This window comes from Bos indicus x Bos taurus, chromosome 18, assembly GCF_003369695.1.
Source record: "Bos indicus x Bos taurus breed Angus x Brahman F1 hybrid chromosome 18, Bos_hybrid_MaternalHap_v2.0, whole genome shotgun sequence".
Taxonomy (NCBI): domain Eukaryota; kingdom Metazoa; phylum Chordata; class Mammalia; order Artiodactyla; family Bovidae; genus Bos; species Bos indicus x Bos taurus.
In genome coordinates this window covers 57,587,406-57,608,531 of record NC_040093.1, presented here as the reverse complement: position 1 = coordinate 57,608,531, position 21,126 = coordinate 57,587,406, and the positions used below count along the sequence as shown (strand labels likewise).

Below are 21,126 nucleotides of genomic sequence, written 5' to 3'. Positions count from 1 at the left end.
CCTCCTGGCCTCCCGCCCTGGGGCAGGTGGGTCAGGGAGATTTGGGGGGCCCCGGGGCCTGGAGGAGGAGGACAGGAGCCAACAGGAGCGGGCTGGGGTGGCAGCCAGCCCCCCAGGGTGTGCTGGAGCCGAGCAGTGTCCTTGGGGCTCCCCGGGGAGCCCGGCCCTACCCTGCTGGGTTTGGGGGTTTGGCCCCTGAGGCCAGTCCCCGGGGATGTGGAAGCATAAACAGTCATCCTGCGTTAATGAGGCCTCATTTCTGTTTTGGATGAACTTGGAAGCCCTGTCCTGTGGACACAGGCCTGTCCCTGCGCATCAGGCTGTGAGGGGCCAGGCCGGGTCTGTGTGATAGAGCTAGGGTGTGCTTCAGGTGGCAGGGTCCGGGGTGTGTTTACAAAGCTGGGAGGAGACTGGCCCGTCCCTGGGTTCGAGGCGAGAGGCCCGCTGCTCGAGCTGTGCGGGACAGGCCCGTCTGGTGCACCAGGCCCTGGACCTGAGGACCCGGCTGGGGGGAGACATGCCCTGAGCTGCCCCGAAGGAGGCCCGAGAAGCACGGTATGCCTGCTTCATGTAGCTGGCATTTCTGATGCCTCCGGCTCTAAAAAACACCTTCTCGCTTCCTCAGAGGGGTTCCTGGGCCATTGCCCAGAAGTCTTGAAAACCAAGGTGATTCTCCCCCTGGGGGAAGCTGGGGTAATCCCAGTCCAGGCCCCCATCCTCCCCGGCCGGCTGCCCACCCCCTGCATCCCTGAGCAGAGTTTCCCCAGCCCCTGAGGCGGCCACCACTGCTTGGTCACCCCTGTCCAGGGCCTGTCCCTCTGCTGGACAGAGTAGGTGTGTCGAGAAGAAGGTGGGGTCCGTGCCTGTGTGTGCATGTGTGCTGTCGGGAGACCGTGTTTTGAGTACATTGGGTGTGGGCTGTGTTTACTGGGGCCTCAGTTTTCTCATGGGGAGATCACTAAGTAGTGCCTCGCTCACAGGTCAGTGTGAAGATGGGCTGCCCTGCCAGGGCTGTGGGAGCCTCAGCACACACGCCCTGGTCAGAGCAGCCAGTGGGTACTCACCAGCCCTCACAGGGCCCCCCCATGGAGTGTCTGTAAGATCGGGGTGGGGGGTGCAGTCTGTCCTCAGAGGGTACTGCCTGGCTGGGAGTGCCCCTGTCAGTATGCCTGCTAGAGTGGTTCTGCATGGTCCCAGCTCTCCCGTCTCATGGAAGAAGGGATGCAGGGGACGAAGGCCGTTGCCAAGGACAGCTGCTCTTCATGGTGTCACGATCCAGCTTCCACACCAGGCCCCGGGCTGAGCCCCCGTGAGGGCCCCCAGTGGGTAGGTGAGGAACTGGGGTTGCCGGATGTGGGGCTGAGAGCCTGGGTGCTCCCACCGGGCACCCTCTTGGAAGGCTGGCCTGTCACCCCTGTTCCCATGCAAGGAGAGAGGCCCGGCATGTGGCAGGGTCCCCAGGAACCAGGTCAGAGGGACAGAAGGCCCCGAGCTCATGCCCTCCCCGACGGGGGCCCGGGAGGAAGGGTAAGACCCTCACCCCCGACTCTGACCCTCCTCCTGGGTAGTGGGGAGCCACTTCCAGTCCCAGTGCCCGGCCCTTAGATGCCGTGCTGTGCCCACTGAAGACCCCGGAGCATGCATTCTTGACACGCGTGCCAAGGCTGAGTCCAGCCCCTCCACCCTGCCCAGGGCGCTCCTCCTGTGCCCAGCCAGTGCCAGCACCTTGCCTGGCACCCTGGGGGATCCCCACAGCCCTGAGAAGGGGTCTCAGCCTCCCGTTTCCCCGTCTCCCAGATGCAGAGACCAAGGCCGAGAGGCTAACACGCTGGCTCAAGGGCCTGCAGCTCTTAGTGGCAGAGCTGGGGCTCATTTGACTCCAGCACCTGGGAGTGTAGCCACGGGAGCGGGGCTCCCACTGCACACGTGTGTGCACACAGATGCGCACATGCACCAGCAGCACCCCCACACCTGCGGGCTTCGCTCCGCAGCGTCCCATCGCGTGTCTGCCCTCACGCCTCGTGTGCCAGGGGCCGTGGCGTCCTGTCTCCAGAGGCGTTTCCTGAGAGCTTTACATTTTTCTCTGAGCCTCACAGCCGTCACCGAGAGGATTACGTGAATTAACCTCTGACGGCAATCCTCTGCTTCTCATGGGAGAGCTGATTTTCTGGGACACGGCAGACCCCCTGGGCCTGGGCCCAGAAGGTCACGCTCAGGACTGGCTGCTTACACACCTCCCCAGACACGCGGTGTCACCCAGGTCCCCAGACTCGAGCCTCGCGGCTGTCACCCACCCGCGCCTCACCGCTGGCCCCGGGCCCTGCGCCACGGGCTCCTGGGTGACTCGCACTGGGCTCGACGTGTCTGGAGAGAAGGCGGCGACCCGTGCTCCCCTCCTGCCGTTTCCACGTGGCCTACCCGCCTGCCCCGCTGCCTGCTCCCCTCTTTAGTCGTGGTGAAAGCACCCTTATGGCCACAGCGAGACCAGTGACCGCCCTGCTCCCTGGTCTCACCCCCCAATGCCCTTCCAGGCTCTGTCTCCCTTTGCACAGCCTCTTGGCAGCTGTGGCCAGGTCCTTAGACGTGTCAGCGTGTCTGTCACACCTGTGAGGAGGTCATGCACAGCTGACCACAGGACCTGCTGTTGGGCATTTGGTCAGTGCCCATTCTCCTCAACTGCAGACAGTGAAGTCATGACCGTCCGCTGTAGCCAGGCTTTCACTTCTTTAGAACTCCTCTTTCAGGACAGATTTCCAGAACAGTGGGTGCTAGACAGAGTAGGGATGTATTTTCTTTGGTGACTCTTTCCACATATTGCTAATTCGCCCCCAAGAGAAACATTTCTAGCCCCAGACTGCCCAGGTTCCAGCCCTGGCTCCCCGCCCCATGGGCCGTGGAACCCCTGGACTGGCTACTTTCCTCCATGGACCTCTTTTTTCCCTCCTGAATAAAGTGGGGGTCACATTAAAACCAAACTTCTTAGGTCACTGTGAGAGTCACATGAGTTAATAGCAGGAAAGAACTTAGAAATGGCACCTACCATGTGGATAAGCACGGGATCAGTGTTAATTATTTTTTTAGTGATCAAGGTCTCTTTCCCTTTGTGTTGATAGTTTCCAGAAGACGGGGCTCTGGAAGAAAAGGCACGTGCGAACGGCAGGCGTGCCACCCACCCCCAGGGAGCCCCTGGCAGGCCTCGCTACTCAGTCACTGCACTCAGTCCCCCCGGGGCAGACCCCTTCTCCATGCAGCCCCTGTGGGTCACGCAGAGTTAACAGAGGGAGCGAAAGCTCCCCCGACCCCTGCCTCAGTGACCTCCCGGACCTGTGGAGACTGGTGCGACTGGGAATCCACGTCCAGCCCCGTCAGCTCCGGCCCGTGTCTCTTTGAGGCGTGTTCTCGGGAGCCTTTGCCGAGCTGCCTGAGGGGTCTTGAGTGTCAGCCCTCCTGCCCCTGAGCGGGAAGGTGAAGCCGGGGCGGGAAGCAGGTTGGGAACGGCCGGGAGTGGCCTCTTCGGTCCTTTCACAGGCCCAGCCACAGGTCGGCTTCCTCCAGGTCCGAGAGGCAGGAATTCCGTCCAGATTAGTTTCTGGCACTTGGTCAAAGAGGGCTTTGTGACTTCCTAAGAGGGATCAGAGGGATTCCACAGAGAACCGTGAAAGGGGGGCTCCCCCGCCGTGAGGCAGGGGGCCCATCACCGTCCAAGACTCCAGGGGATGCCCATCGGGAGGTGCCCGGGTGGCAGAGCTGACCCTGGGGAGCAGAGGCCCTTCCCGAGGAGAGTCCAGCCAGGCCGCCTCCGCACCTGCGCTCATCACAACCCGCGGGAGGCCACGGTCTCCAGCGACTCGCAGCCACAGCTCCTGGCCCCTGGTGGGCCATCAGGGGCCCTGAAAGTAATAACATGGGAAGCTTCAGGGATTAAAACTAACAAGTGGCAGAGGGCGGCGCGCCCTGGGGAGGAGAGCTCACGCTCCTGTGGGCTCTCCTCACGGTAGCCGGAGAGAACAGTTACTAGGTGCCTACTAGTGTCCGGGGCTGTGCCGGGGGCTCCGGTGGACTCTCTCTGCCAGTCTTCTCAAAGGCAGGTTTGTTTGGAAGGGGGAGCGAAGAGGGCCAAGGAGCTCGTCCACAGCCAGAACCAGGTGGAGCTGAGATTTGAACCCTGGGTGGTTGGTGGGTCTCCAGCCCACTTCATTTGGCCGAAGGGGGCACCACCTTGGGCATGGAGAGGGTGGGTGGCCTAGTCCCCTGTCTGAGCCCACAGAGGCAGGGAAGCCCCAGTGAGCATCAGGCCCTTCCTCAACCAGACGTTTCTTTGTGTTTGAAGCAGACTTTTCACTGAAGGGGTAGCATACATGTAGAAAAGTACACAGATCAAAAAAAAAAAAGAAAAGTACACAGATCAAACGATACTACTGGCTAAAAATGCCACAGATGCCTATAGAATTGATCTTGTAACTGCCCAGATCGATACAGAGAATGTGACTGCCTCCCTGGAGCCCCCCTCCCCACAGAGTTCCCCCGGCTCCTGTGCACCCCACCGCCCACCAATGGACCCACTCTCCTCCCTTCCCGCAGCATGGATTTGTCTGCCATGGACCTGAACTTCAGGTAAATGGAGTCACACAGCCTAAACTCCTGCATGCCTGGCTTCTTCGGCTCAAAGTTACGTTTTTAAGATTTATCTGTGCAACACATAATATCCTGTGTAGTAGTGATTTGCTTCACTCGATAGTGTTCTGTTAAATGAATAGACTATTAATTTGTTCATTCTGTTACAGACAGAGATTTCCAGGTTGGGGCTATTACGAACAGAACCGTTACAAACACGTCTCTGAGTGAACAGACGTTTACATCCTTTTGAGGTCAGGCCGTTGGGTAGGCAGAGGGTCCCTTTTGGTGGACGCTTCCCCAACAGTTACCCAAAGGGATCGAAACCAGTTTATACACCTGACAACAGAATACAGGAGTACTGAGGTGGGATGTTTAAAATTGCATTTATTAAAGTTTCCTCTGAATAGTAAAAAGGACAGAGAAAACTGGGGTGGCGGGGGGAATGTGCCACCGTCCATAGACCTCTGTAAACACTTTTAAGTTTAAAAAGAAAATGGAGCTGTAACTCAGACATAACAAAATGCACAAATCTGTCGGGTCGCTTGGGTTTTGACTGCTGTCCTCACTTGAGTCTCCAGCGCCTGGGTTCCCGTCAGCCCGGACAGCTGCCTCCTGCCGTCTTCCCTTTCAGTCTGGCGCTGCCCAAATATCTGCTGATGGCAGCCAAGACCAGTGACAGCTACACATGTACTCGGTCCTTGGGGAAATTCTGAAAGGTTTGAAATGCACAGTCTCTCCTCCCTCAAGTTCCTTTTCCCAGAGGCAGTCCTGTTAGTTTTGTGGAGCCCTTCAGAAGGTTGTCATCAAAGTTCCTTTTAAAGCCCCACACGGATTTCATTACCCACGCTGGGCGTTCCTTGCTCCCTCCGCATTCTGTCACGTCCCGTGGTTGATCTCACACACAAGCTTGTACAGCGCACTAGGGTCTGCCTACTTCATTGCTTTTTACGGTTTTGTAGTAGCTCGTTCAGACAAGGGTCAAGCCCGGTGGGACCTAAATCTTTGAGTGAAACCCCATTATTCAGACGGGAAGTTGAGTGTCTGAGAGAAAGGACAGCGATGCAGGTGCCCATCGTCCGTGGACCAGGGACGGCGAGGGGTACCTAGTATAGCCTCACCCCTGCAGAGCCCTCTGCCCATCGCACCCGAAAGGTCAGGAGTGTAGAGCCCCGGGGGGCCCGGAGGAAGTATGTGCTTGAGCCCCAGGGCAGGAAGCAGGGGTTGGGGTTTGCAGCACATCCCTGGGACCCCAAGCCTGTCGCCCACCCTGTGCTGCACCAGCTCTGGGCTCGGGGACATCAGACACCCCACAACGCCCGCGTGACAGCCTTCCCCCGGCCTCAGAAGGGGCGAGTGACAGCCGGCTCGCCACACAGCCAGGAAAGAAGCGCATTTGTGGGTTGCTTCTCTCCCAGACGAGGAGGGGGCCCGGGGGCTCAGCTTGTCATCCCACGCACGCTTTGACGGGGCTGGTGACTCACCCCACCACACAAGGAAGCCTTCCACGTAAACGCTTTGCGGGTGAATTTGTTTTCTGCCGTTTAAGGCAGAATTTTTTTCTCTCCGTTTCTCTTTCTTCAAATAAGTCCATAAAACGTAAATGGGAGGCTGTCTCTTTACCAGGAAGACCTTCTGTTCTATAGGAGTCTGTCTTGGGGGGTGGGCAGCGAGCCCCCCAAGTTGGGGAGGCTGGCAGCTCTTGGCAGCGTTGGGGGGGGCGCTGCCATTCTGGGTTTGCCTCTGAGGCTCCTGCCTGCTTGTTCGCTCAGAGATGAAGCCAGAGCCTCCAAAAAGAGCAGGCCTGTCCCTGCAGAGGAACTAGGTCCTTACCTCACCCGGGGATCAGAAAATATCCCGGGAGCAGCCTGCTCTCTGGATGGAATGGGGTTTGGGGGGGAGGCTGATTGATCCTGAGACAAAGGCAGAGGCGCCAGGGCCCCGGTGGCCATCGTCTGCACCTGCTCCCCTGGTGCCCTCTTAGACCCAAGGGTGGTTTTGCAGAAAACTCTGAAATGGACAGACAGCCCCTGTCCAGGGTCTTCAAGCCACCCAGATGGAGCCTGCTGACCTTGGTGGCTGGAGGCCACAGTGGCTTGTGTCCAGGTGGGAGCTGGAGAGGCGGCAGGGACCAGGCGGGTGCATGGATAGGAGCCTTTGGCAGAATGGATGCCATTCTGAGGTCATCCTTTGGCTGACCTCTAAGCTGGAACAGATGTCCAGGAGTCCATGGAACCCGAAAAGCACACCCAGGAGGTCCGGGACAAACTCGATTCTGAGGGAAGGTGGTGGGCTGCAGCAGACCCTTGGTGACTGTCGGCTCTCAGAGCCTTTGACAGCGTTTGCGATGAACTTTGCGTCTAGAACAGTTTTTATTTCCTTCCAGGCCTCTCCACCACAGTGGACCCACCATGTCTCACTGGTTCTCAAAGTGGGGCTCCCAGACCAGCAGCCTGTATGTGATCTGGAAACTTACTAGCAATGCACACCCCTGTCTCAGGAATTGGAAGGTGGGGGAGGAGAGTGTAGCAAGGTGTGTTTTCCAGGTGATTCTGGTACACACCGCAGCCTGTGAGCCCCTGCAGTATCTCGAAGAAAGGGAGAAAGCGCAGCAGACAACGTACTGCGTGCCCGCTGTTTTCCAGCCACTTCATCTGCTGCCCTTTTGAGACGGTACAGTGTCCCTGGGAGATAGGATTCAGTTCAGTTCAGTGGCTCAGTCGTGTCCAACTCTTTATGACCCCATGGCTGCAGCACACCAGGCTTCCCTGTCCATCGCCAACTCTTGGAGCTTACTTAAACTCATGTCTGTTGAGTCGGTGATGCCATCCAACCATTTCATCCTCTGTCGTCCCCTTCTCTTCCTGCCTTCAATCTTTCCCAGTATCAGGGTCTTTTCCAATGAGTCGGTTCTTCCCATCAGGGGGCCAAAGTATTGGAGCTTCAGCTTCAACATCAGTCCTTCCAATGAATATTCAGGACTGATTTACTTTAGGATTGACTTTGAATCTCCTTGCAGTCCAAGGGACTCTCAAGAGTCTTCTCCAACACCACAGTTCAAAAGCATCAAGTCTTCGGCATTTAACCTTCTTTATAGTCCAACTCTCACATCCATACATAACTACTGGAAAAACCATAGCTTTGACTAGACAGACCTTTGTCGGCAAAGTAATATCTCTGCTTTTTAATAAGCTGTCTAGGTTGGTCATGGATTTTCTCCCAAGGAACAAGCGTCTTTTAATTTCATGTCCCCATTTTGCAGACCAGAAAACTGACTCTCAGAGTAAAGAACTTTCCCCCGTACCTCAGGCAGAACTCAGCCCCCGGCCTGAGCCTTCTCTTTGTCCCTCTTAGCTCGAGACCATTGAGATCAGGCGTGACGGTTTTGGGTTGCCTCTGCCGGCGTCTCCTCTACCATGTGGGCCACTCAGATTTCACGGCGGTGAATGCACTCCAGGTCCCACCCCTGGATCTTCCTTGACCTTGCCCTGGGCCTGCCTGAGTGACTGGTGACACTTGCTCCCCAAAAGACCCCCTTCTCAGAAACACAGGACACTTTGCCCCTTTGATTCGAGCACACCTTCATTGCCTGCCTGGACACGAACATTGATGATCCACTGCAGGTGAATTAATTGGGGAGCTGGGTCCTTTTCCAGGGCACTCATAAATTAAGGCCCTTAGCAGCAGGAGCCATGGCTCCAGCCCAAGAGGAGGCAGCCTGGCGAGGCCTCGAGGCTCCCCGCACGAGGCCCGAGCGGATCAGATGCCTCTGAAGTCCTGTGAGCCCCAGATAAAGTTCTGAGTCAAATAAACAGTGGAGGCCCCTGTCGAGATGCTACCGCCTGAAGCCGAGCCCGGGAACTCCTTATTTGGGATAGAGAGTTCCCTTTCTCGAGCCCAAGGCAAACAGCCCTGTGCTGTCCTCTGCCTTTCAGGGGAGCGAAACTTGCTCTGGACGTCTCTCCCACCCAGCAGAAGAAGAGCAGCCTCGGTACTGTATTTGCATTTTTTAATTTATTTGTTGAGTCTACTGGGGGTGATTCCTCAAAGACAGCCTTTCCTGTTAGTGACGAACACACCCTGAGTTGAGTTGATAGTTATGAGGAAGCAGGACACGTCTCTGGGTATGCGAGAGCCTGGAGGCGGGGTGGGCTTTGATCCTGGGGACCGTGGAAGACCCTGTTGGACCGAGGGGGCCCTCTTGAGGGCAGACAGTAGACCCTGGAGAAGAGCTCCGTGACACAGAGTGCCTGGAAAGGGTCTGGCTGTCTGGTCAGGGGACGGCCCTGCCGGGGTCCCTGATGCTTGGCAGTCACAGCACCCGATGACCACTGCCCAAAAAGGCCACGCAAAGGAGTTGCCCAGAGCTCTGGCTGAGGTCAGGAGAGAAGACTTCCGTTTGCTTGATTTTCATTTTCTGAATGTACATTCTGCCTTTGCCCGGTGACATTTGAGGTGGCTTACGACAAGACTCAGCATGGGAAAATCTAATCGATGTGGGGCCACTTCCACCCTCGGGGTGTGGATGCAGAGACCCATGTACAGCGTGATGCCCTTTGTGTAAAATGAAAGGAGGAACTGAACAACGAAGGCTGGGAGCAAAACCCAGCTCTCTGTACGTTTGCATCTGTTTGCGCGTGGCCAGGGAGGACGGTCGGAACTGATACCCCTGGGGGTTGACAGACTGGCCCATCGCCTGTTTGTTTGTTTTAAATAAGAGATTCAGGGGGACCCAGCCACCCCACCCCCAACCCCGGTCATGCTACAACAACAGAGCGTGGCCAGAAAAGCCTGCAATATTTATCACCTGGCCCCTTCCCAGAAAACGTTCGCCAACCACATGTCATGGTTTTGGCATGGGTGCTGGGGTAGGGTGCAGTGGGGGGCAGAGGTGAAGTTAAAAACAAGCCAGCCTGTATGATGTGGGCTGGATTCACGTACCCTTTTAAGGAGGGTAGGGTGTGCATTCAGGGAATCTGTGGAACGATGGACACCAGCTCACGACCGTGCCGGCGGTGAGCACTCCGTGAGCCTTCGTGCTCTGTAGCAGTCCCCTCCCAAACACCGCTCTGTCCGATTCTGGTTTTCCGGTCAGCGTCTTTATCATTTCAAAAACAAGGTGATCGACTGGAACAGTGAAAAATCAAGGAGAACACGATCTCTCAGATACTTTCCAGCTCCTTCTTAGAATGTGGGGTCTGCCCGATTTTAAGGATTCTGTGAACAGGGACACCACCACCTCCGTGATCCCAGTTTCTGAAATCTTTGGGGGTGTTTCTCTTCACTGCTTTAAGGTTAAATGTACAGCACAGTTCTGGCTTCCTGCAGCAGTTTGAAACGTTTCATGAAGCCAAAGCTCTTCCTTGGCCCTGCACCCACCACCACCACCGTGGTCTTCCCCTGCCCACCCGCGTGTGTGCTCCTACACTTCATGTGACTCACGGGGCTGGAGTCCACGGCAGGGCTGCTGGCCGCGCTTTGTTCCTTTTACGTGCTGCTGGTGTGATCTTGCACGTGGCCATGGTTAGTTCAGGCATTTCCCTGTCAGTGGGCATGTAGGGGTTTCTCGTCACCTTTATTTTCTCTCCAGACTTAATTATCTTGAATCAATGCCCCACTGGCCCAATGGCTAGCATTTATTAAACACCTAGAAGGTTCAGCATGAAATCCCACATTTAATCTCGTCAGAGCTGCCAGAGGCAGGCACACCTCTTAGCCCCATTTTGCAGATGAGGAAACTAAGGTTCAGAGAGGTGGTGTGGTTTGCCTGAGGCTGCACAGCTCACAAGCATCAGAACAGAAGTCTGAATGCAGAGATGCCCCACTCTGCACACACCTCAGGGCCAAAGCAGGGGTGGGGCTGAGCCTGCCCCGTTGACTCCTCTGTGCCGAGGACCCCGAGTCAGCCCTGTGCCGATGTCCTCCCGGGAGTTCCCTCTGCAGCTTCCCGGAGTGTCCAGCCCGCTCCTTGCGATGGCAGTGATGGTGCAGGCGCCCAGGTGCACAGGCGTCCCCGCCCGGCCTTCCTTGAGGCAGCACAGGACCAGAGCTCTGTGCTCAGGTCATCAGCTGGGGGTGGGCATCAACGAGAGAGCAAGGAAGAGACAGGGAGTCAGGCCTTTCCCAAGAGGAGAAAGTGAAAAGTGAAAGCGATAGTCGCTCAGTTGTGTCCAACTCTTTGTGACTCCAGGGACTGTAGCCCGTCAGACTCCTCTGTCCATGGAATCCTCCAGGCAAGATGCTGGAGTGGGTTGCCATTTCCTCCTCCGGGATATCTTCCTGACTCAGGGATCGAACCTGGGTCTCCTGCCTTGCAGTCAGATTCTTTACCATCTGAGCTACCAGGGAAGCTCAAGAAGAGACAACCCAGCAGATTCCAAGGGTAAGCTGGGAGAGGCTGCTGAGAGCAGGAGCCCTGGCTACCACCTCCGCATGAGAAAAGGATGGGAAGGGCCAGCTGAGATGGCAGAAGCAGGATGGCAGGGAGGCCAGGAGCCAGGCTCCCAGGGGCCTGCCTTGCTCTCACACTCGCCAGCTGTGTGAGTTTCCTGTGACAGAGAACCACAAACTGGGTGGCATCAGCACAAGTGTGCCATCTCTCGGGTGTCAGGGTGCGGGCAGGTGCCTTCCTGGCCTCTTGCAGCTTCTGGGGGCTGCCGTGCTGCTTGGCGTCCCTCTGCTGGTGGGAGCCTTTCTCCTGTCCCTGCTCCCGTCCTCACCTGACCTTCTCCCTGTGTGTGTCTTCCCCTGACCTTTTTACGAGGACCCACCCTGCTCCAGCATGACCTCATCTTCCCTTGATGGCGTCTGAAAAGACCTATTTCCAAAGAAGGTCACAGCCACAGACACCAGGGGCTAGGACTAGGACATACCACGTGGGGGACATAACCCGCAGGGCCAGCTGCGTGACCTCCGGCGAGGCCTTAACCCCTCCGTGCCCCCTTCCGTGTGTCACAGGAACCAGCGAGCGTGCCTGTGCCCTGGGGAGGAGCAGACCAGGCCCCGGGGTCGGTTTCACACAACTCTTATGTGCAAGCTGCTTCAAAGTGCAGACTCCCAGGCCTCATGGGCTCTACTGAGTTAGAACCTGCCTTTTAACAAGCCCCACTGCAGGTGGTTCCTGCGTTTGCAGTGGGCAGGGAGGGTTAAGGGTCTGGTGTGGTAGCTGATGACGGCCAACACATACCACTACGAACCAAGCTCGTGGCAGTGATGGGATTTCAGCTAAGCTATTTCAAATCCTAACAGATAATGCTTTAAAGTGCTGCACGCAGTATGCCAGCAAATTGAGAAAAGCAAGCTGTTTGTAGCTGTCTTTCTGATTCTGAATCTCCTCCCTTTGACAAATACTGAGAGCACCTTCCAGGTGTCCCCAGCAGTTCCACCACCACACAGAACAGTGAGGAGACAGACAGGGCTTGACCCTTTCCCCTGGAGTCAGAGCTGAGAGAGGAGAACAGCCACCGAGAAGTTTCTCAGTGCAGTCAGTCGGATCCATGGGTTGATTGGATTTTGCCAAGGGTGCAGCAGTCCCCAAGAGCTAAGTAGGATGTGGTACCCAGCTGCCAGTCTGGCACCATGACCAGTTCATCGCCTCACCAGCCAGATGCTTGGTTTCCCAGGCAACCAGCTGATGCTCTGGAGACGACAAGCGGGACACTGTGCCCGTGTGTCTGCTGTTTCCTTGGAAGCAGTAATGACTGCAGGGAGACCGCCTCCGGTGGGCACTCGGGGCAGAGTGCCAGGATCTCTCCCGCTCTCTTTCATACAGATTACCCAACTCCCCAGGCTTCCTGGGCAGATGTCAGCTAGGTGCCCAGCTGCAGCCAGTCTGCACCTGCCCCTGGGCTCAGCGCCTCAATTTGAAGGGCTTCTTGTTTGTTTCAGCAGGAGGCAGCAGCATCGATAGAGGCAGAGGAAGCACTCGGGTATGCCCCTCAGAGTGGCCTGGCGGTCGGGGACTCGGGATCCAAAGCTGGACCTGAGTCCAGCTCCAGCTCTGGCTCTTACCAGCTCCTCGACTTAACCTCTCTCAGCCTCAGTCTTCTTAACTGTAAAATGGAGCTAATCATGCCGTTCACATTGACATGATTGTCAAGTGAAGTGGGTGTAATGGGAATGCCATTACAGGTGCTTTGCAGAAGAGGGGCTGATCTGCGGGGAGCCCTCCAAAAGCGATGACGGCTAGTGCTCTTGTGTCACTTGTCACAACCCATTATCCTGGCACATGGTGCGCCCTGGACAGGGCTGGCCAGTACTGCTGGGAACAGTGGCTCTGTTAGGGTGAGAAGGCCATGCCTTCCCCTCCAGCCGACGGGAGCCCCAGGTCTAGGCTCGAGTCTCGCTTTCTGTCTTTTCCTCTACTCCCTGCCCCTCGGTACTAGAGCCAAAGGCCCCACCCACTCAGAGTGTGTGTCCCGACTCCCATCCTGACAAACCCAAGTCCTGGAGGGTGTACCTTGATTCATCCGTCTGTCGGTTCTGCAGTAACAGTACGGTAACTGTATTGGCTAAGCTGGAGTCTCTGTGGAGTGTACGGGGGGTGCTGAGAGGGTATGGTGGTCCCAGGGTGGCGATCTAGACTTGGGCCCAGGTGGGCAGTCAGGAAGTGACACACGCGGGCCAGCCACAGGCCTGGGTTGATTCTGAAGGCAAAGGCATGGTGCTTCATGCAGAAAGGGTTTAACAGAGGCCATTCCGGAGGGCGAAAGAGAGGGTCAGAAACGCCCCCCACCCGGATGTCGGGGACCCCCACCCCCAGCCCAGAAGTGCAGGTGGTTGGCCACCTGGCACAGTCAGCGTGCACACTCACGGTGAGCTTGAGAAAAAGGAGGAGGTCAGAGGCCTGTCTAGGAATCAGGGACGCCAAGGAGGTCACCCACGTGGTCATTCTGCCCGGGAGTGCAGAAGACATCGGGGAGAGGCCTCTGTAGGCTTTGGAGGGGAGGCCCCCGGAGCCTGGGCAGGCGGTGGGTCGGGGTGCTGCTCACACACCGGCCCTGAGGGGTGGGAGGGGCAGCGAGCCCATGGCTGGTCCTCCGGGGCGGGGGTGACGAGGGGACACTTAAGACTTGAGGACAGCCTGCCCGGTAGAACTTTCTGCCACGCCGCACACATCCTCTGTTTGCAGTACCCATTGTGGCAGCCCCCAGCCCGGTGTGGCCTTGGAGACACTGAGTGCTCAGCTGTGTTTCCTTTTAATTTGTTTCAGCCTAAGTAGCCACACGCTTTTGAAAGCTGGTGGCTTTCGAGCTGGGCAGCACAGCTTCGGGACGTCCCCTGGCACAAAAGAAGTTGCAGAAGCCAGCCCAGCTCCAGCCTGGCTCCTCCCCCGCCCCCCCTTCCCGCCCCCCGCAGCGCCCCGGGCGGGGGAGCATGCGTGCTCCTGTGAGCCCAGCCTCGGAGGCTGCGGCAAGCGCCGGAGTGGCCACCCTGTCACTGGGAGGCGTGCTCCCAGCCCCTTCTGAGTCACGCCGAGGGGCGCCTCCCTGGTGACAGCTCATCTCCCGCGAAGGCGCCGGCGGGCTCCGCTCTCCCAGACCGGAGGAGCCGGGCGTCTTGTTTGCCAGAGAGATGGCGGAGGTTGCCCAGGTAACGCCCCCTCCCTGATAAGCAGAGGGCGAGGACTGCAGTGGAGCTGCCGGCTCCGTGGTCTGGGTAGCTGGGAGCCTTCCTCGGCCGTGCCTGCTTTGGGTCACTCACCCTCGGGACTCGGGCGATAAGAATTAGAGCTGCTGTTCAGCCAGGAACAGGGCTGAGTGTTTGTATGTATTACCCTCTCATGGGCTGGGCATGGCAAGCCTCTGCTAGTGGTCGCTGTCATGGCACGCTGCAGACGAGGGCAGCAGGGTGTCGGTAAGCTCCGTGAGCACCGGGGTCTGTCTGCCTTGCTCCCCACGGGTAACGTGAGCACTTAACTCAGTCCTTGGCAGACCACACTAGATGGTGCCCAGCAGTATTGCTGGCTGGTTGGAAAGATGGATAACTCTTGGCTGGAGAGGATGGATGGGTGGATGGGTGGATGAATGGAGGAGTGAATAGGTGAACGGGTAGATGAAGCAGAGCTCAGATCTGAAGTCTGCTGATTGCAAAGCCTGCACTCCTAATCGCAAAGCCATACTACCTCTGACTTTGATACCTTCCATCTGCATGGGTGGGGATTTTTTTTTTCTCATATACCTTAATTGAGGTGTAATGTACATGGCATAAGATTCAAAAATTCACCTGTTGTGAGTGAGGGATTCAGCGATTGTAGTAAATTTATAGTTGTGCAGCCGTCACAGTGCAGGTTTAGAATAGTTCCATCGTCTGCAAGACGTCTTCATATCTGTTTGCGGTTCTAGTCCCTGTTGCCACCTCCCAGCCCCAGGCACTTTCTGTCTCTATAAATGTGCCTTTTTCTAGACCTTTCATGTAAAAGGAGTCCTCCAGCATGTCTGTTGCGTCTGTCTGCTTTCACTTAGCATATTGGGGAGGTTCGGCTGTGTGGTAGCACATGTGAGAGGTTCCATCCTCTTTGCTGCCAACTACTATACCGTCGCGCAGAGACCACTTCTTGCATCTCCATTCATCAGCTAATGGACGTTCGGGTTGTTTCCGGTTTGGAGCTGTTATGAGCAATGCTGCTGTGCACGTTCATGTGTGTGTCTTTATGTAGAGTCTGTCTCTGTTTCTCTGGAGTAGATTTCTAGGAACAGAATTGCTAGGTCATATGATAAATTTACGTTTAACGACTTGAGGCACTGTCAAGCTGTTTTCCAGTGGTGCTGTACTGATGCAGTGACAAGGGTCCCACTGAATCCACACCCTCGCAGCACGTGGTGGGACCTCTCGGTTCCGTCCAGCCTGGTGGGTGCGGAGCGGCGTCTCCACGTCAGAACCTGCGTCTCCCCGGCAGCCTCCCAGCTTGAGCTGCATATGCTCTGACCTCTCGGCTGGATGGGCTTTTGACCCTTTCCAGCCTCCCGGTTAGCAAACTTTTTCTTGAAAGGGCCAGATGGCAAATGTCTGGGGCTCTGCGGGCTGCATACGAGTCTGTGGCATATTCTTTTCTGTTTTTTTTTCTCCCCAACCCTTAAAAAAAAAATAATGAGACCATTCTTGGCTTCCTTGCACAAAAATAAGCAGGGAGACAGCTCCGAGGCTCCTGTCAAAGGAACCCCTCGGCCCATGCACTCGAGACAGGGCAGGAGGTCGCCCACCCCTCTGGTGAAGAGGGCTTGGTGGAGGGGTCCCGCGCAGCAGGGCCCAGGGCCGGGCTGCCAGGAGCCTGGGAGTTCAGGTTCCAGAGGCAGCCCCAGCCCAGCCCCGCCATGATTCATCACCACATGAGCTCATCAGACTGGCTCCTGGGATGAAACGTGCCGTTTTGTCACCCGAGGCGGAGTGACCGGGCCCCTGGTCCTGCCTCCACCCTGTGGCCGTGCCCTGCCAGGGCTCAGAGCCCCTTCTGGGAGCCCACTGCCGGTCCATACCCTGTAACCACAGCTGTCACAGCCACCCTGCCCACGGCTGCTCCCACGACCCCCAGAGCCCTGGAAATGTGTCCCAGCCCTCGTCCCAGGCCCCAAAGCATTCCTGATGGCTTCCTGACCGTGTCTCTAGTGAACCATCTGCTCTGGCCCTGACCTGTGTGATAAGACACCTCTCGGGTCCCTCAGAGCCCGTTCGTACTTGTGACTCTGCCACCTTTCTAGTTGTGTGACCTGGTGTGAGTCATGTCACCTCCTGGCTGCAGTAGCCACGTGTGTAAAGGGGCTACCAGAGCCCATGGTGGAAGCGGCAGGCCCCCTGTTTCTCGGCCTCACCCTGCCCTGAAGGCTGCTCCCTGTAAGCCCAGGCAATCCGCCCGCGGACGTGTCTACGGAAGCACCCTAGCCTGGGCACAGGGCAGCCAGGAGCCCAGGAAGCTGGTGGGTAGCAGCCCAGCCTCCTTGGCCCTTGGGTGCGTTGGCGTGATCCGCCCTGGCCGTCTCGTCCCCGCAGGGGTGGCGATGCCGGCTGCCGGATCCTAACGCTCCACGATGCCCTGGTGACTTGCTGCCCGCTCCCCCCAGCCCCACTCCCTGCCTGCTCTCCTGCGCCCTCCATCACCTCCCAGGGCTCCTGGCAGGTCCCCGGCTCCTGGGGTGACCGGGAGGGTGGCGTGAGCTGACACCCGGAAGTGCCCTGCACGGTGCCCAGCGGGTCACAGTACATGCTCATTAAACGTCAGCCCTCGTCAGCCCCTGGGAACTTCCAGCGGGGACGCCTCTCAGGCAGGGGCCTGTGGGAAAGCTGTTGTCCCCTGGTCCTTTGAGGGGGGCTGTGTCTGTGAGCCCGAGGCTGGGCGTGCCTGGGAGAGGGCTCGTGGGAAGCTGTGCAGGGGCCGAGGGCACCCGGAGGGCCCTCCCCCTGGGCCGTGTGTCCCGGAGCCTCGGCGACATCCAGGTGTGGGTACCCGGGGACGGAGGGAGCACGCTCACGGCCACCAACCCCCACGGGCCAAGTCTGAAGGAGAGCTGGCTGACCAGTGATCACTGAAGATTAACGATGGCTATTTCTAGGTGGTGGGATCTCTGAGGCCCTTTTTTCATTGATCGTTTTGTCTGTGTGTTTCAGCATGGTTTACATTTCTCACAGTGAGCATGCCCCGTTTTCACAAAAAGAATGAAGTCATTATCCTTTCCAAAATAAATAACCTGCAGCTGATTAGAAGAGAGGGTGCTTAAAGCCCAGGCCGTAGGCCCATCTAGAGTATACCATGGGAAGACCTGCCCATGCGTCCTTGTGGTTTTCTTTGGGGCTTAATATACGGCAAGTTTCTGCAGCCATCTCATGGTCATTTAAAAAATAAAGCAATTCTCTGGTCACAGAACCGACCCGCAACATCCAGGACTCAAAGGAGCATTCGTCTTTCAGGGCTGGGTCAAGTTCTTGCCTTGCAAAGTGTCTCTGCTGCCTGAGATTTCAGGCGCTGTGTGTCTGCTTGGACCTGGCTGTGCTCCTGGCTGACAGTCGCTGGGACTGAGGCTGGTCACCGTCCCAGGGAAGCCTCGGGAAGCTGGGTGCACCTCCTCACGAGAGAACGGGGTTTGGTGAACACTGCCAGTCACCGTCATCCCCATCTATGGTGTATGTACTGTTCAATAAACACCGCCCCCCCCCCCAGCCCCCCGCCCCCCCCCCCCCCACACACACACGCGCGCTCACACACGCACGCACGCACGCACGCTGCCATGGTTTCTTCCGGCCCTTGTAGGATCTAACATGATTGACAAGTAAATGTCTCCACTCTGTTCTGTACCCGACTTGAGGAGAACTGTGCTGTCTTCACGGCAGCAGCTGGGGGTGTAGAGTAGAGGGAGGTGGGGGAGGTGGAGGGTGTGTGGAGAGAGAGGAAAGTGGGGAGACAGACCGCGTATGTACATGAGTGAGGGCTGGGATGAAGACGGGGAAGTACTCCCAGGTGTGCGTTCACTGAGTGGGGGATGGCGGTGGTGACGGGCGTGATTAGCAAGGAAGAGGCTCCAGAACACCGTGGCGTGTGAGAAAAAAACAAAAACGGGAGAAAGAAAATTAGGATGCTGTGATGTCTGGATCGCAGTGGCTCGTAGGTTTCATCCCTTTCAAGTTTCTCAGGAGACCAGCTGAGTGTCTGAGTTCCCTCTTTGTTCCGTGGTTGTGATCCTTGGACTGTGCTTCTGAGCACAACTCCGTCCAGAAAGGGGACCACGCGGGTCCAGGATTTATAAGGCTTATACAGTGGACGAGGCCACAGGCTGTTTTCACGTGTCATTTACAGAAGTGGAAACTGAGGCTCAGGAGGTGGAATGCGGGTCTGTCTGATTCCACAGTCTGCCTGGGGGTTTCCACCACGACGCCTCACTCAGCACCGTGCGCTACTCAGTCCAGTGTGGACTTTGTCCCCCAGATGTTCTGTTCTAGGCCCTGGGTCCAAGACCCTTCATCCTTGTTAACTCAGAAACGCAGTGGTCAGGGAGACGCTGGAGGCCTGCGAGCTTGCCTCGGGGGCCAGCGTGAGACTCTCGCCGCCTCCTCCCCTTGTCCAGACTTTGGCTCGGAGGCTGTGACGTGTCACCCAGCTGGCTGCTGGTTCCGTGACTTTAAAATTAGGTTTTCCCCAGGGAGTGGGGCACTTAATGAAGGAGTTTATCCAGTTAGAAAGAGAGGCTCCCAGGCAAGCCGGGCGTCCGCGAGGCAGGCAGCTGCTGGGACCGCGGCCTTCAGAGAGGGCTTCTGTTTCCATGATGTCAGAGGGCGGAACCAGCCTGGCCCCTGCCCCAGCCGCTCCCCAGCTCTGGGTCCTGAGGCGATAAGGCACTGTCTTACTCCCCACTTGCAGTCTGAGGACCATTCTGGGCTCAGTCCCTGCCTGGCTGGAGCTGAATTCCAGGCGCCAAGCCTGTCTGTCTGGTTTCCCAGCTGCTCACACTCTCCAGGTGGCCTCGTAGGACCAGGGTGAGCAGAAACATTGCCTCCAACACAAAGAAAGTACCTTCCTGCTGTGATTGCATTGGAATACCTGGGGAACGAGTTTGGCATAAGATGCGATCTGAAGGATAACTATCTTCATCCTTTTCAAAAGGTCACTGGAAGCATAGTAGAAATGACTCTCCTAGTTGCCAGGAGGCCTGGCTGTCTGCAGCCGCAGCCTTCGACTTGGGGCAAGACTCTGTTCTTCCGGGATGGGATTCTGATGGGGAGGGAGGGAGGCGTCCACCCTGAAGCAGCGGAGTCACCGATTGTGTTGTGTATTTCGCCCACCCCCGGCCTGTCCATCACACGCGTGGGTCTCTTTCTCTCTCCCAACCAGAAAAAGATTTACAAATACAAGAAAGTCCTGAGTAACCCGAGCCGTTGGGAGGTCGTCCTGAAGGAGATCCGGACGCTGGTGGACATGGCTCTGACGTCCCCTCTGCAGGACGACTCCATCAACCAGGCCCCACTGGAAATCGTCTCGAAACTGCTCTCAGAGGTAAGGCCACCCCTTGGCCTGATCCCGCTCTGTGCCACCTGCCCCCACCCCAGCCCCTCCAACACTTGGAAGTTTTATTCCTTTACGGGGTCCACTGAGCACCACCCTGTGTCAAGCGGCAGATTGAATTCGAGTTTGTGTGTCTCCCCATCACGGGAGGAGGTGAGCCATCCCCCAGTGACATGAGGGAGCTGAGAAGGAGGTCAGGTCGAGGGGAGAGTGGTTGTCACCCCACCGTGCCCCAGGACCTGCTTTGGGACAGGACCTGGCAGGGGCTGGCCTTGGACCCGAGCTGGGCTGGCGGCCGCTGTCAGAATCCTCTCGTTCATCCTGGGTGGGAGTGCATCGTGCAGCCCCCAGACCGCCCTTCCTCCACCCCCTGCACCGGCCGCCTCCCCACACCCAGCGTTGGGGTTCCGGGCAGACGTGGCTTCCTGGTCTTCTCAGCACCCACAGCCCACAGCCACACTGTTTAGCTCACACAGGGTTTGAAAAATCAAGAGGCTTTACCACAAAGTAGGACTTTGCAGGTCGTGTTTAGAAACGATCAGAATGCCTAGCAGCAGTTGGCAGCTGGCTGCGCAGCGCCACCCAGCCGAGCCTCCGGCTTCACCAGGCAGCCTCAGGCTGTGAGCATGTGCCGTGTGCCAGGCGTGGCCCCGGGCTCCTGGATAAAGGTGGTCGCCTCCCTCCCGGGGCAGGAAAGATGGCGGGACATGAGGCCTGATCTTAGCTGGTCTGCCCAATGGAGAGCAAGGGGCACTCGGGAGCGTCTCACTGTCCCCTCTGTCCCCGTGCTATTCTGAGTGCTTCACAGAGGTCAATGCTGCCCTCTTTCATTTGCTCCCTGGCCTCTGAGGGCTGCTGGGGTTGATGACTCCCGGTCTCAGCTATGCATGGCCACCAGAGTGGTCTCTCTGTCCCTCTTCCTTGGGAGTGGCCCTGGTTCCCTGGGTGGCTCCTCTGCAGCCCCCCAGACCCCGCACAAGGTCCCTGCTACCTAGAACCTCCGCTCTCTCCCAGGCACAGGCTGGTCACTGCCCATCGGTTCAGGAAACCGGCCCAAGCCTTCCACGTCTGCTGAGGAGAGAGGGTCCCCCACCCTGGGGGGAGGTGGGGGCGGGCAGTGAAAGGCGCATGGCAGAGATGGCTGTGGGCAGAGGGTGTGACCGTCCTCAGTCAGGTGGGAGACCAGCCTCATCCCATGGGAGACTCAAGACTGCGACTCTGGAACGGATCACGGTCACAGTCTGGGATTTGAGGCCGGGCGCCGTCAGCCCAGCCTTGAGTCCGGGACTCCAGCGTGGTGGGTGGGGCCAGTTGGCAGGCCCAGGCTGGTTTTCGCAGGCGAAAGCGGAGCGGCTTATCCTCAGGACGCACCTCTCATGTGCCAAGCAGGTGCCGTGCACACAGCTTTCCATCTAACACTCACATTCCCCCTGAGAGATGGGCCTCGCTGCCTCCATTTCACAGATGGGGAAACTGAGGCCCAGAGACACCGTGTGACCTGCTGAGTAGGCCATGGGGCTGGAAAG

General features: G+C 57.7%; 1 protein-coding gene across 2 annotated transcripts in view; it reads left to right on the top strand.

Moving 5' to 3' along the window:
- CMIP (c-Maf inducing protein) overlaps nt 1–21,126 on the top strand; it is a 210,438-nt gene that overhangs the window by 144,239 nt on the left and 45,073 nt on the right. The window contains exons 1-2 of one of the 2 annotated variants that reach the window (XM_027513945.1): nt 14,085–14,205; nt 19,430–19,591. In XM_027513945.1, the coding sequence (XP_027369746.1) occupies nt 14,188–14,205; nt 19,430–19,591 (180 nt within the window). In that variant the 5' untranslated portion in view covers nt 14,085–14,187. Of the gene's footprint in view, nt 1–14,084; nt 14,206–19,429; nt 19,592–21,126 lie in introns of those variants that run through there. The other variant, XM_027513944.1, reaches the window with a different exon arrangement.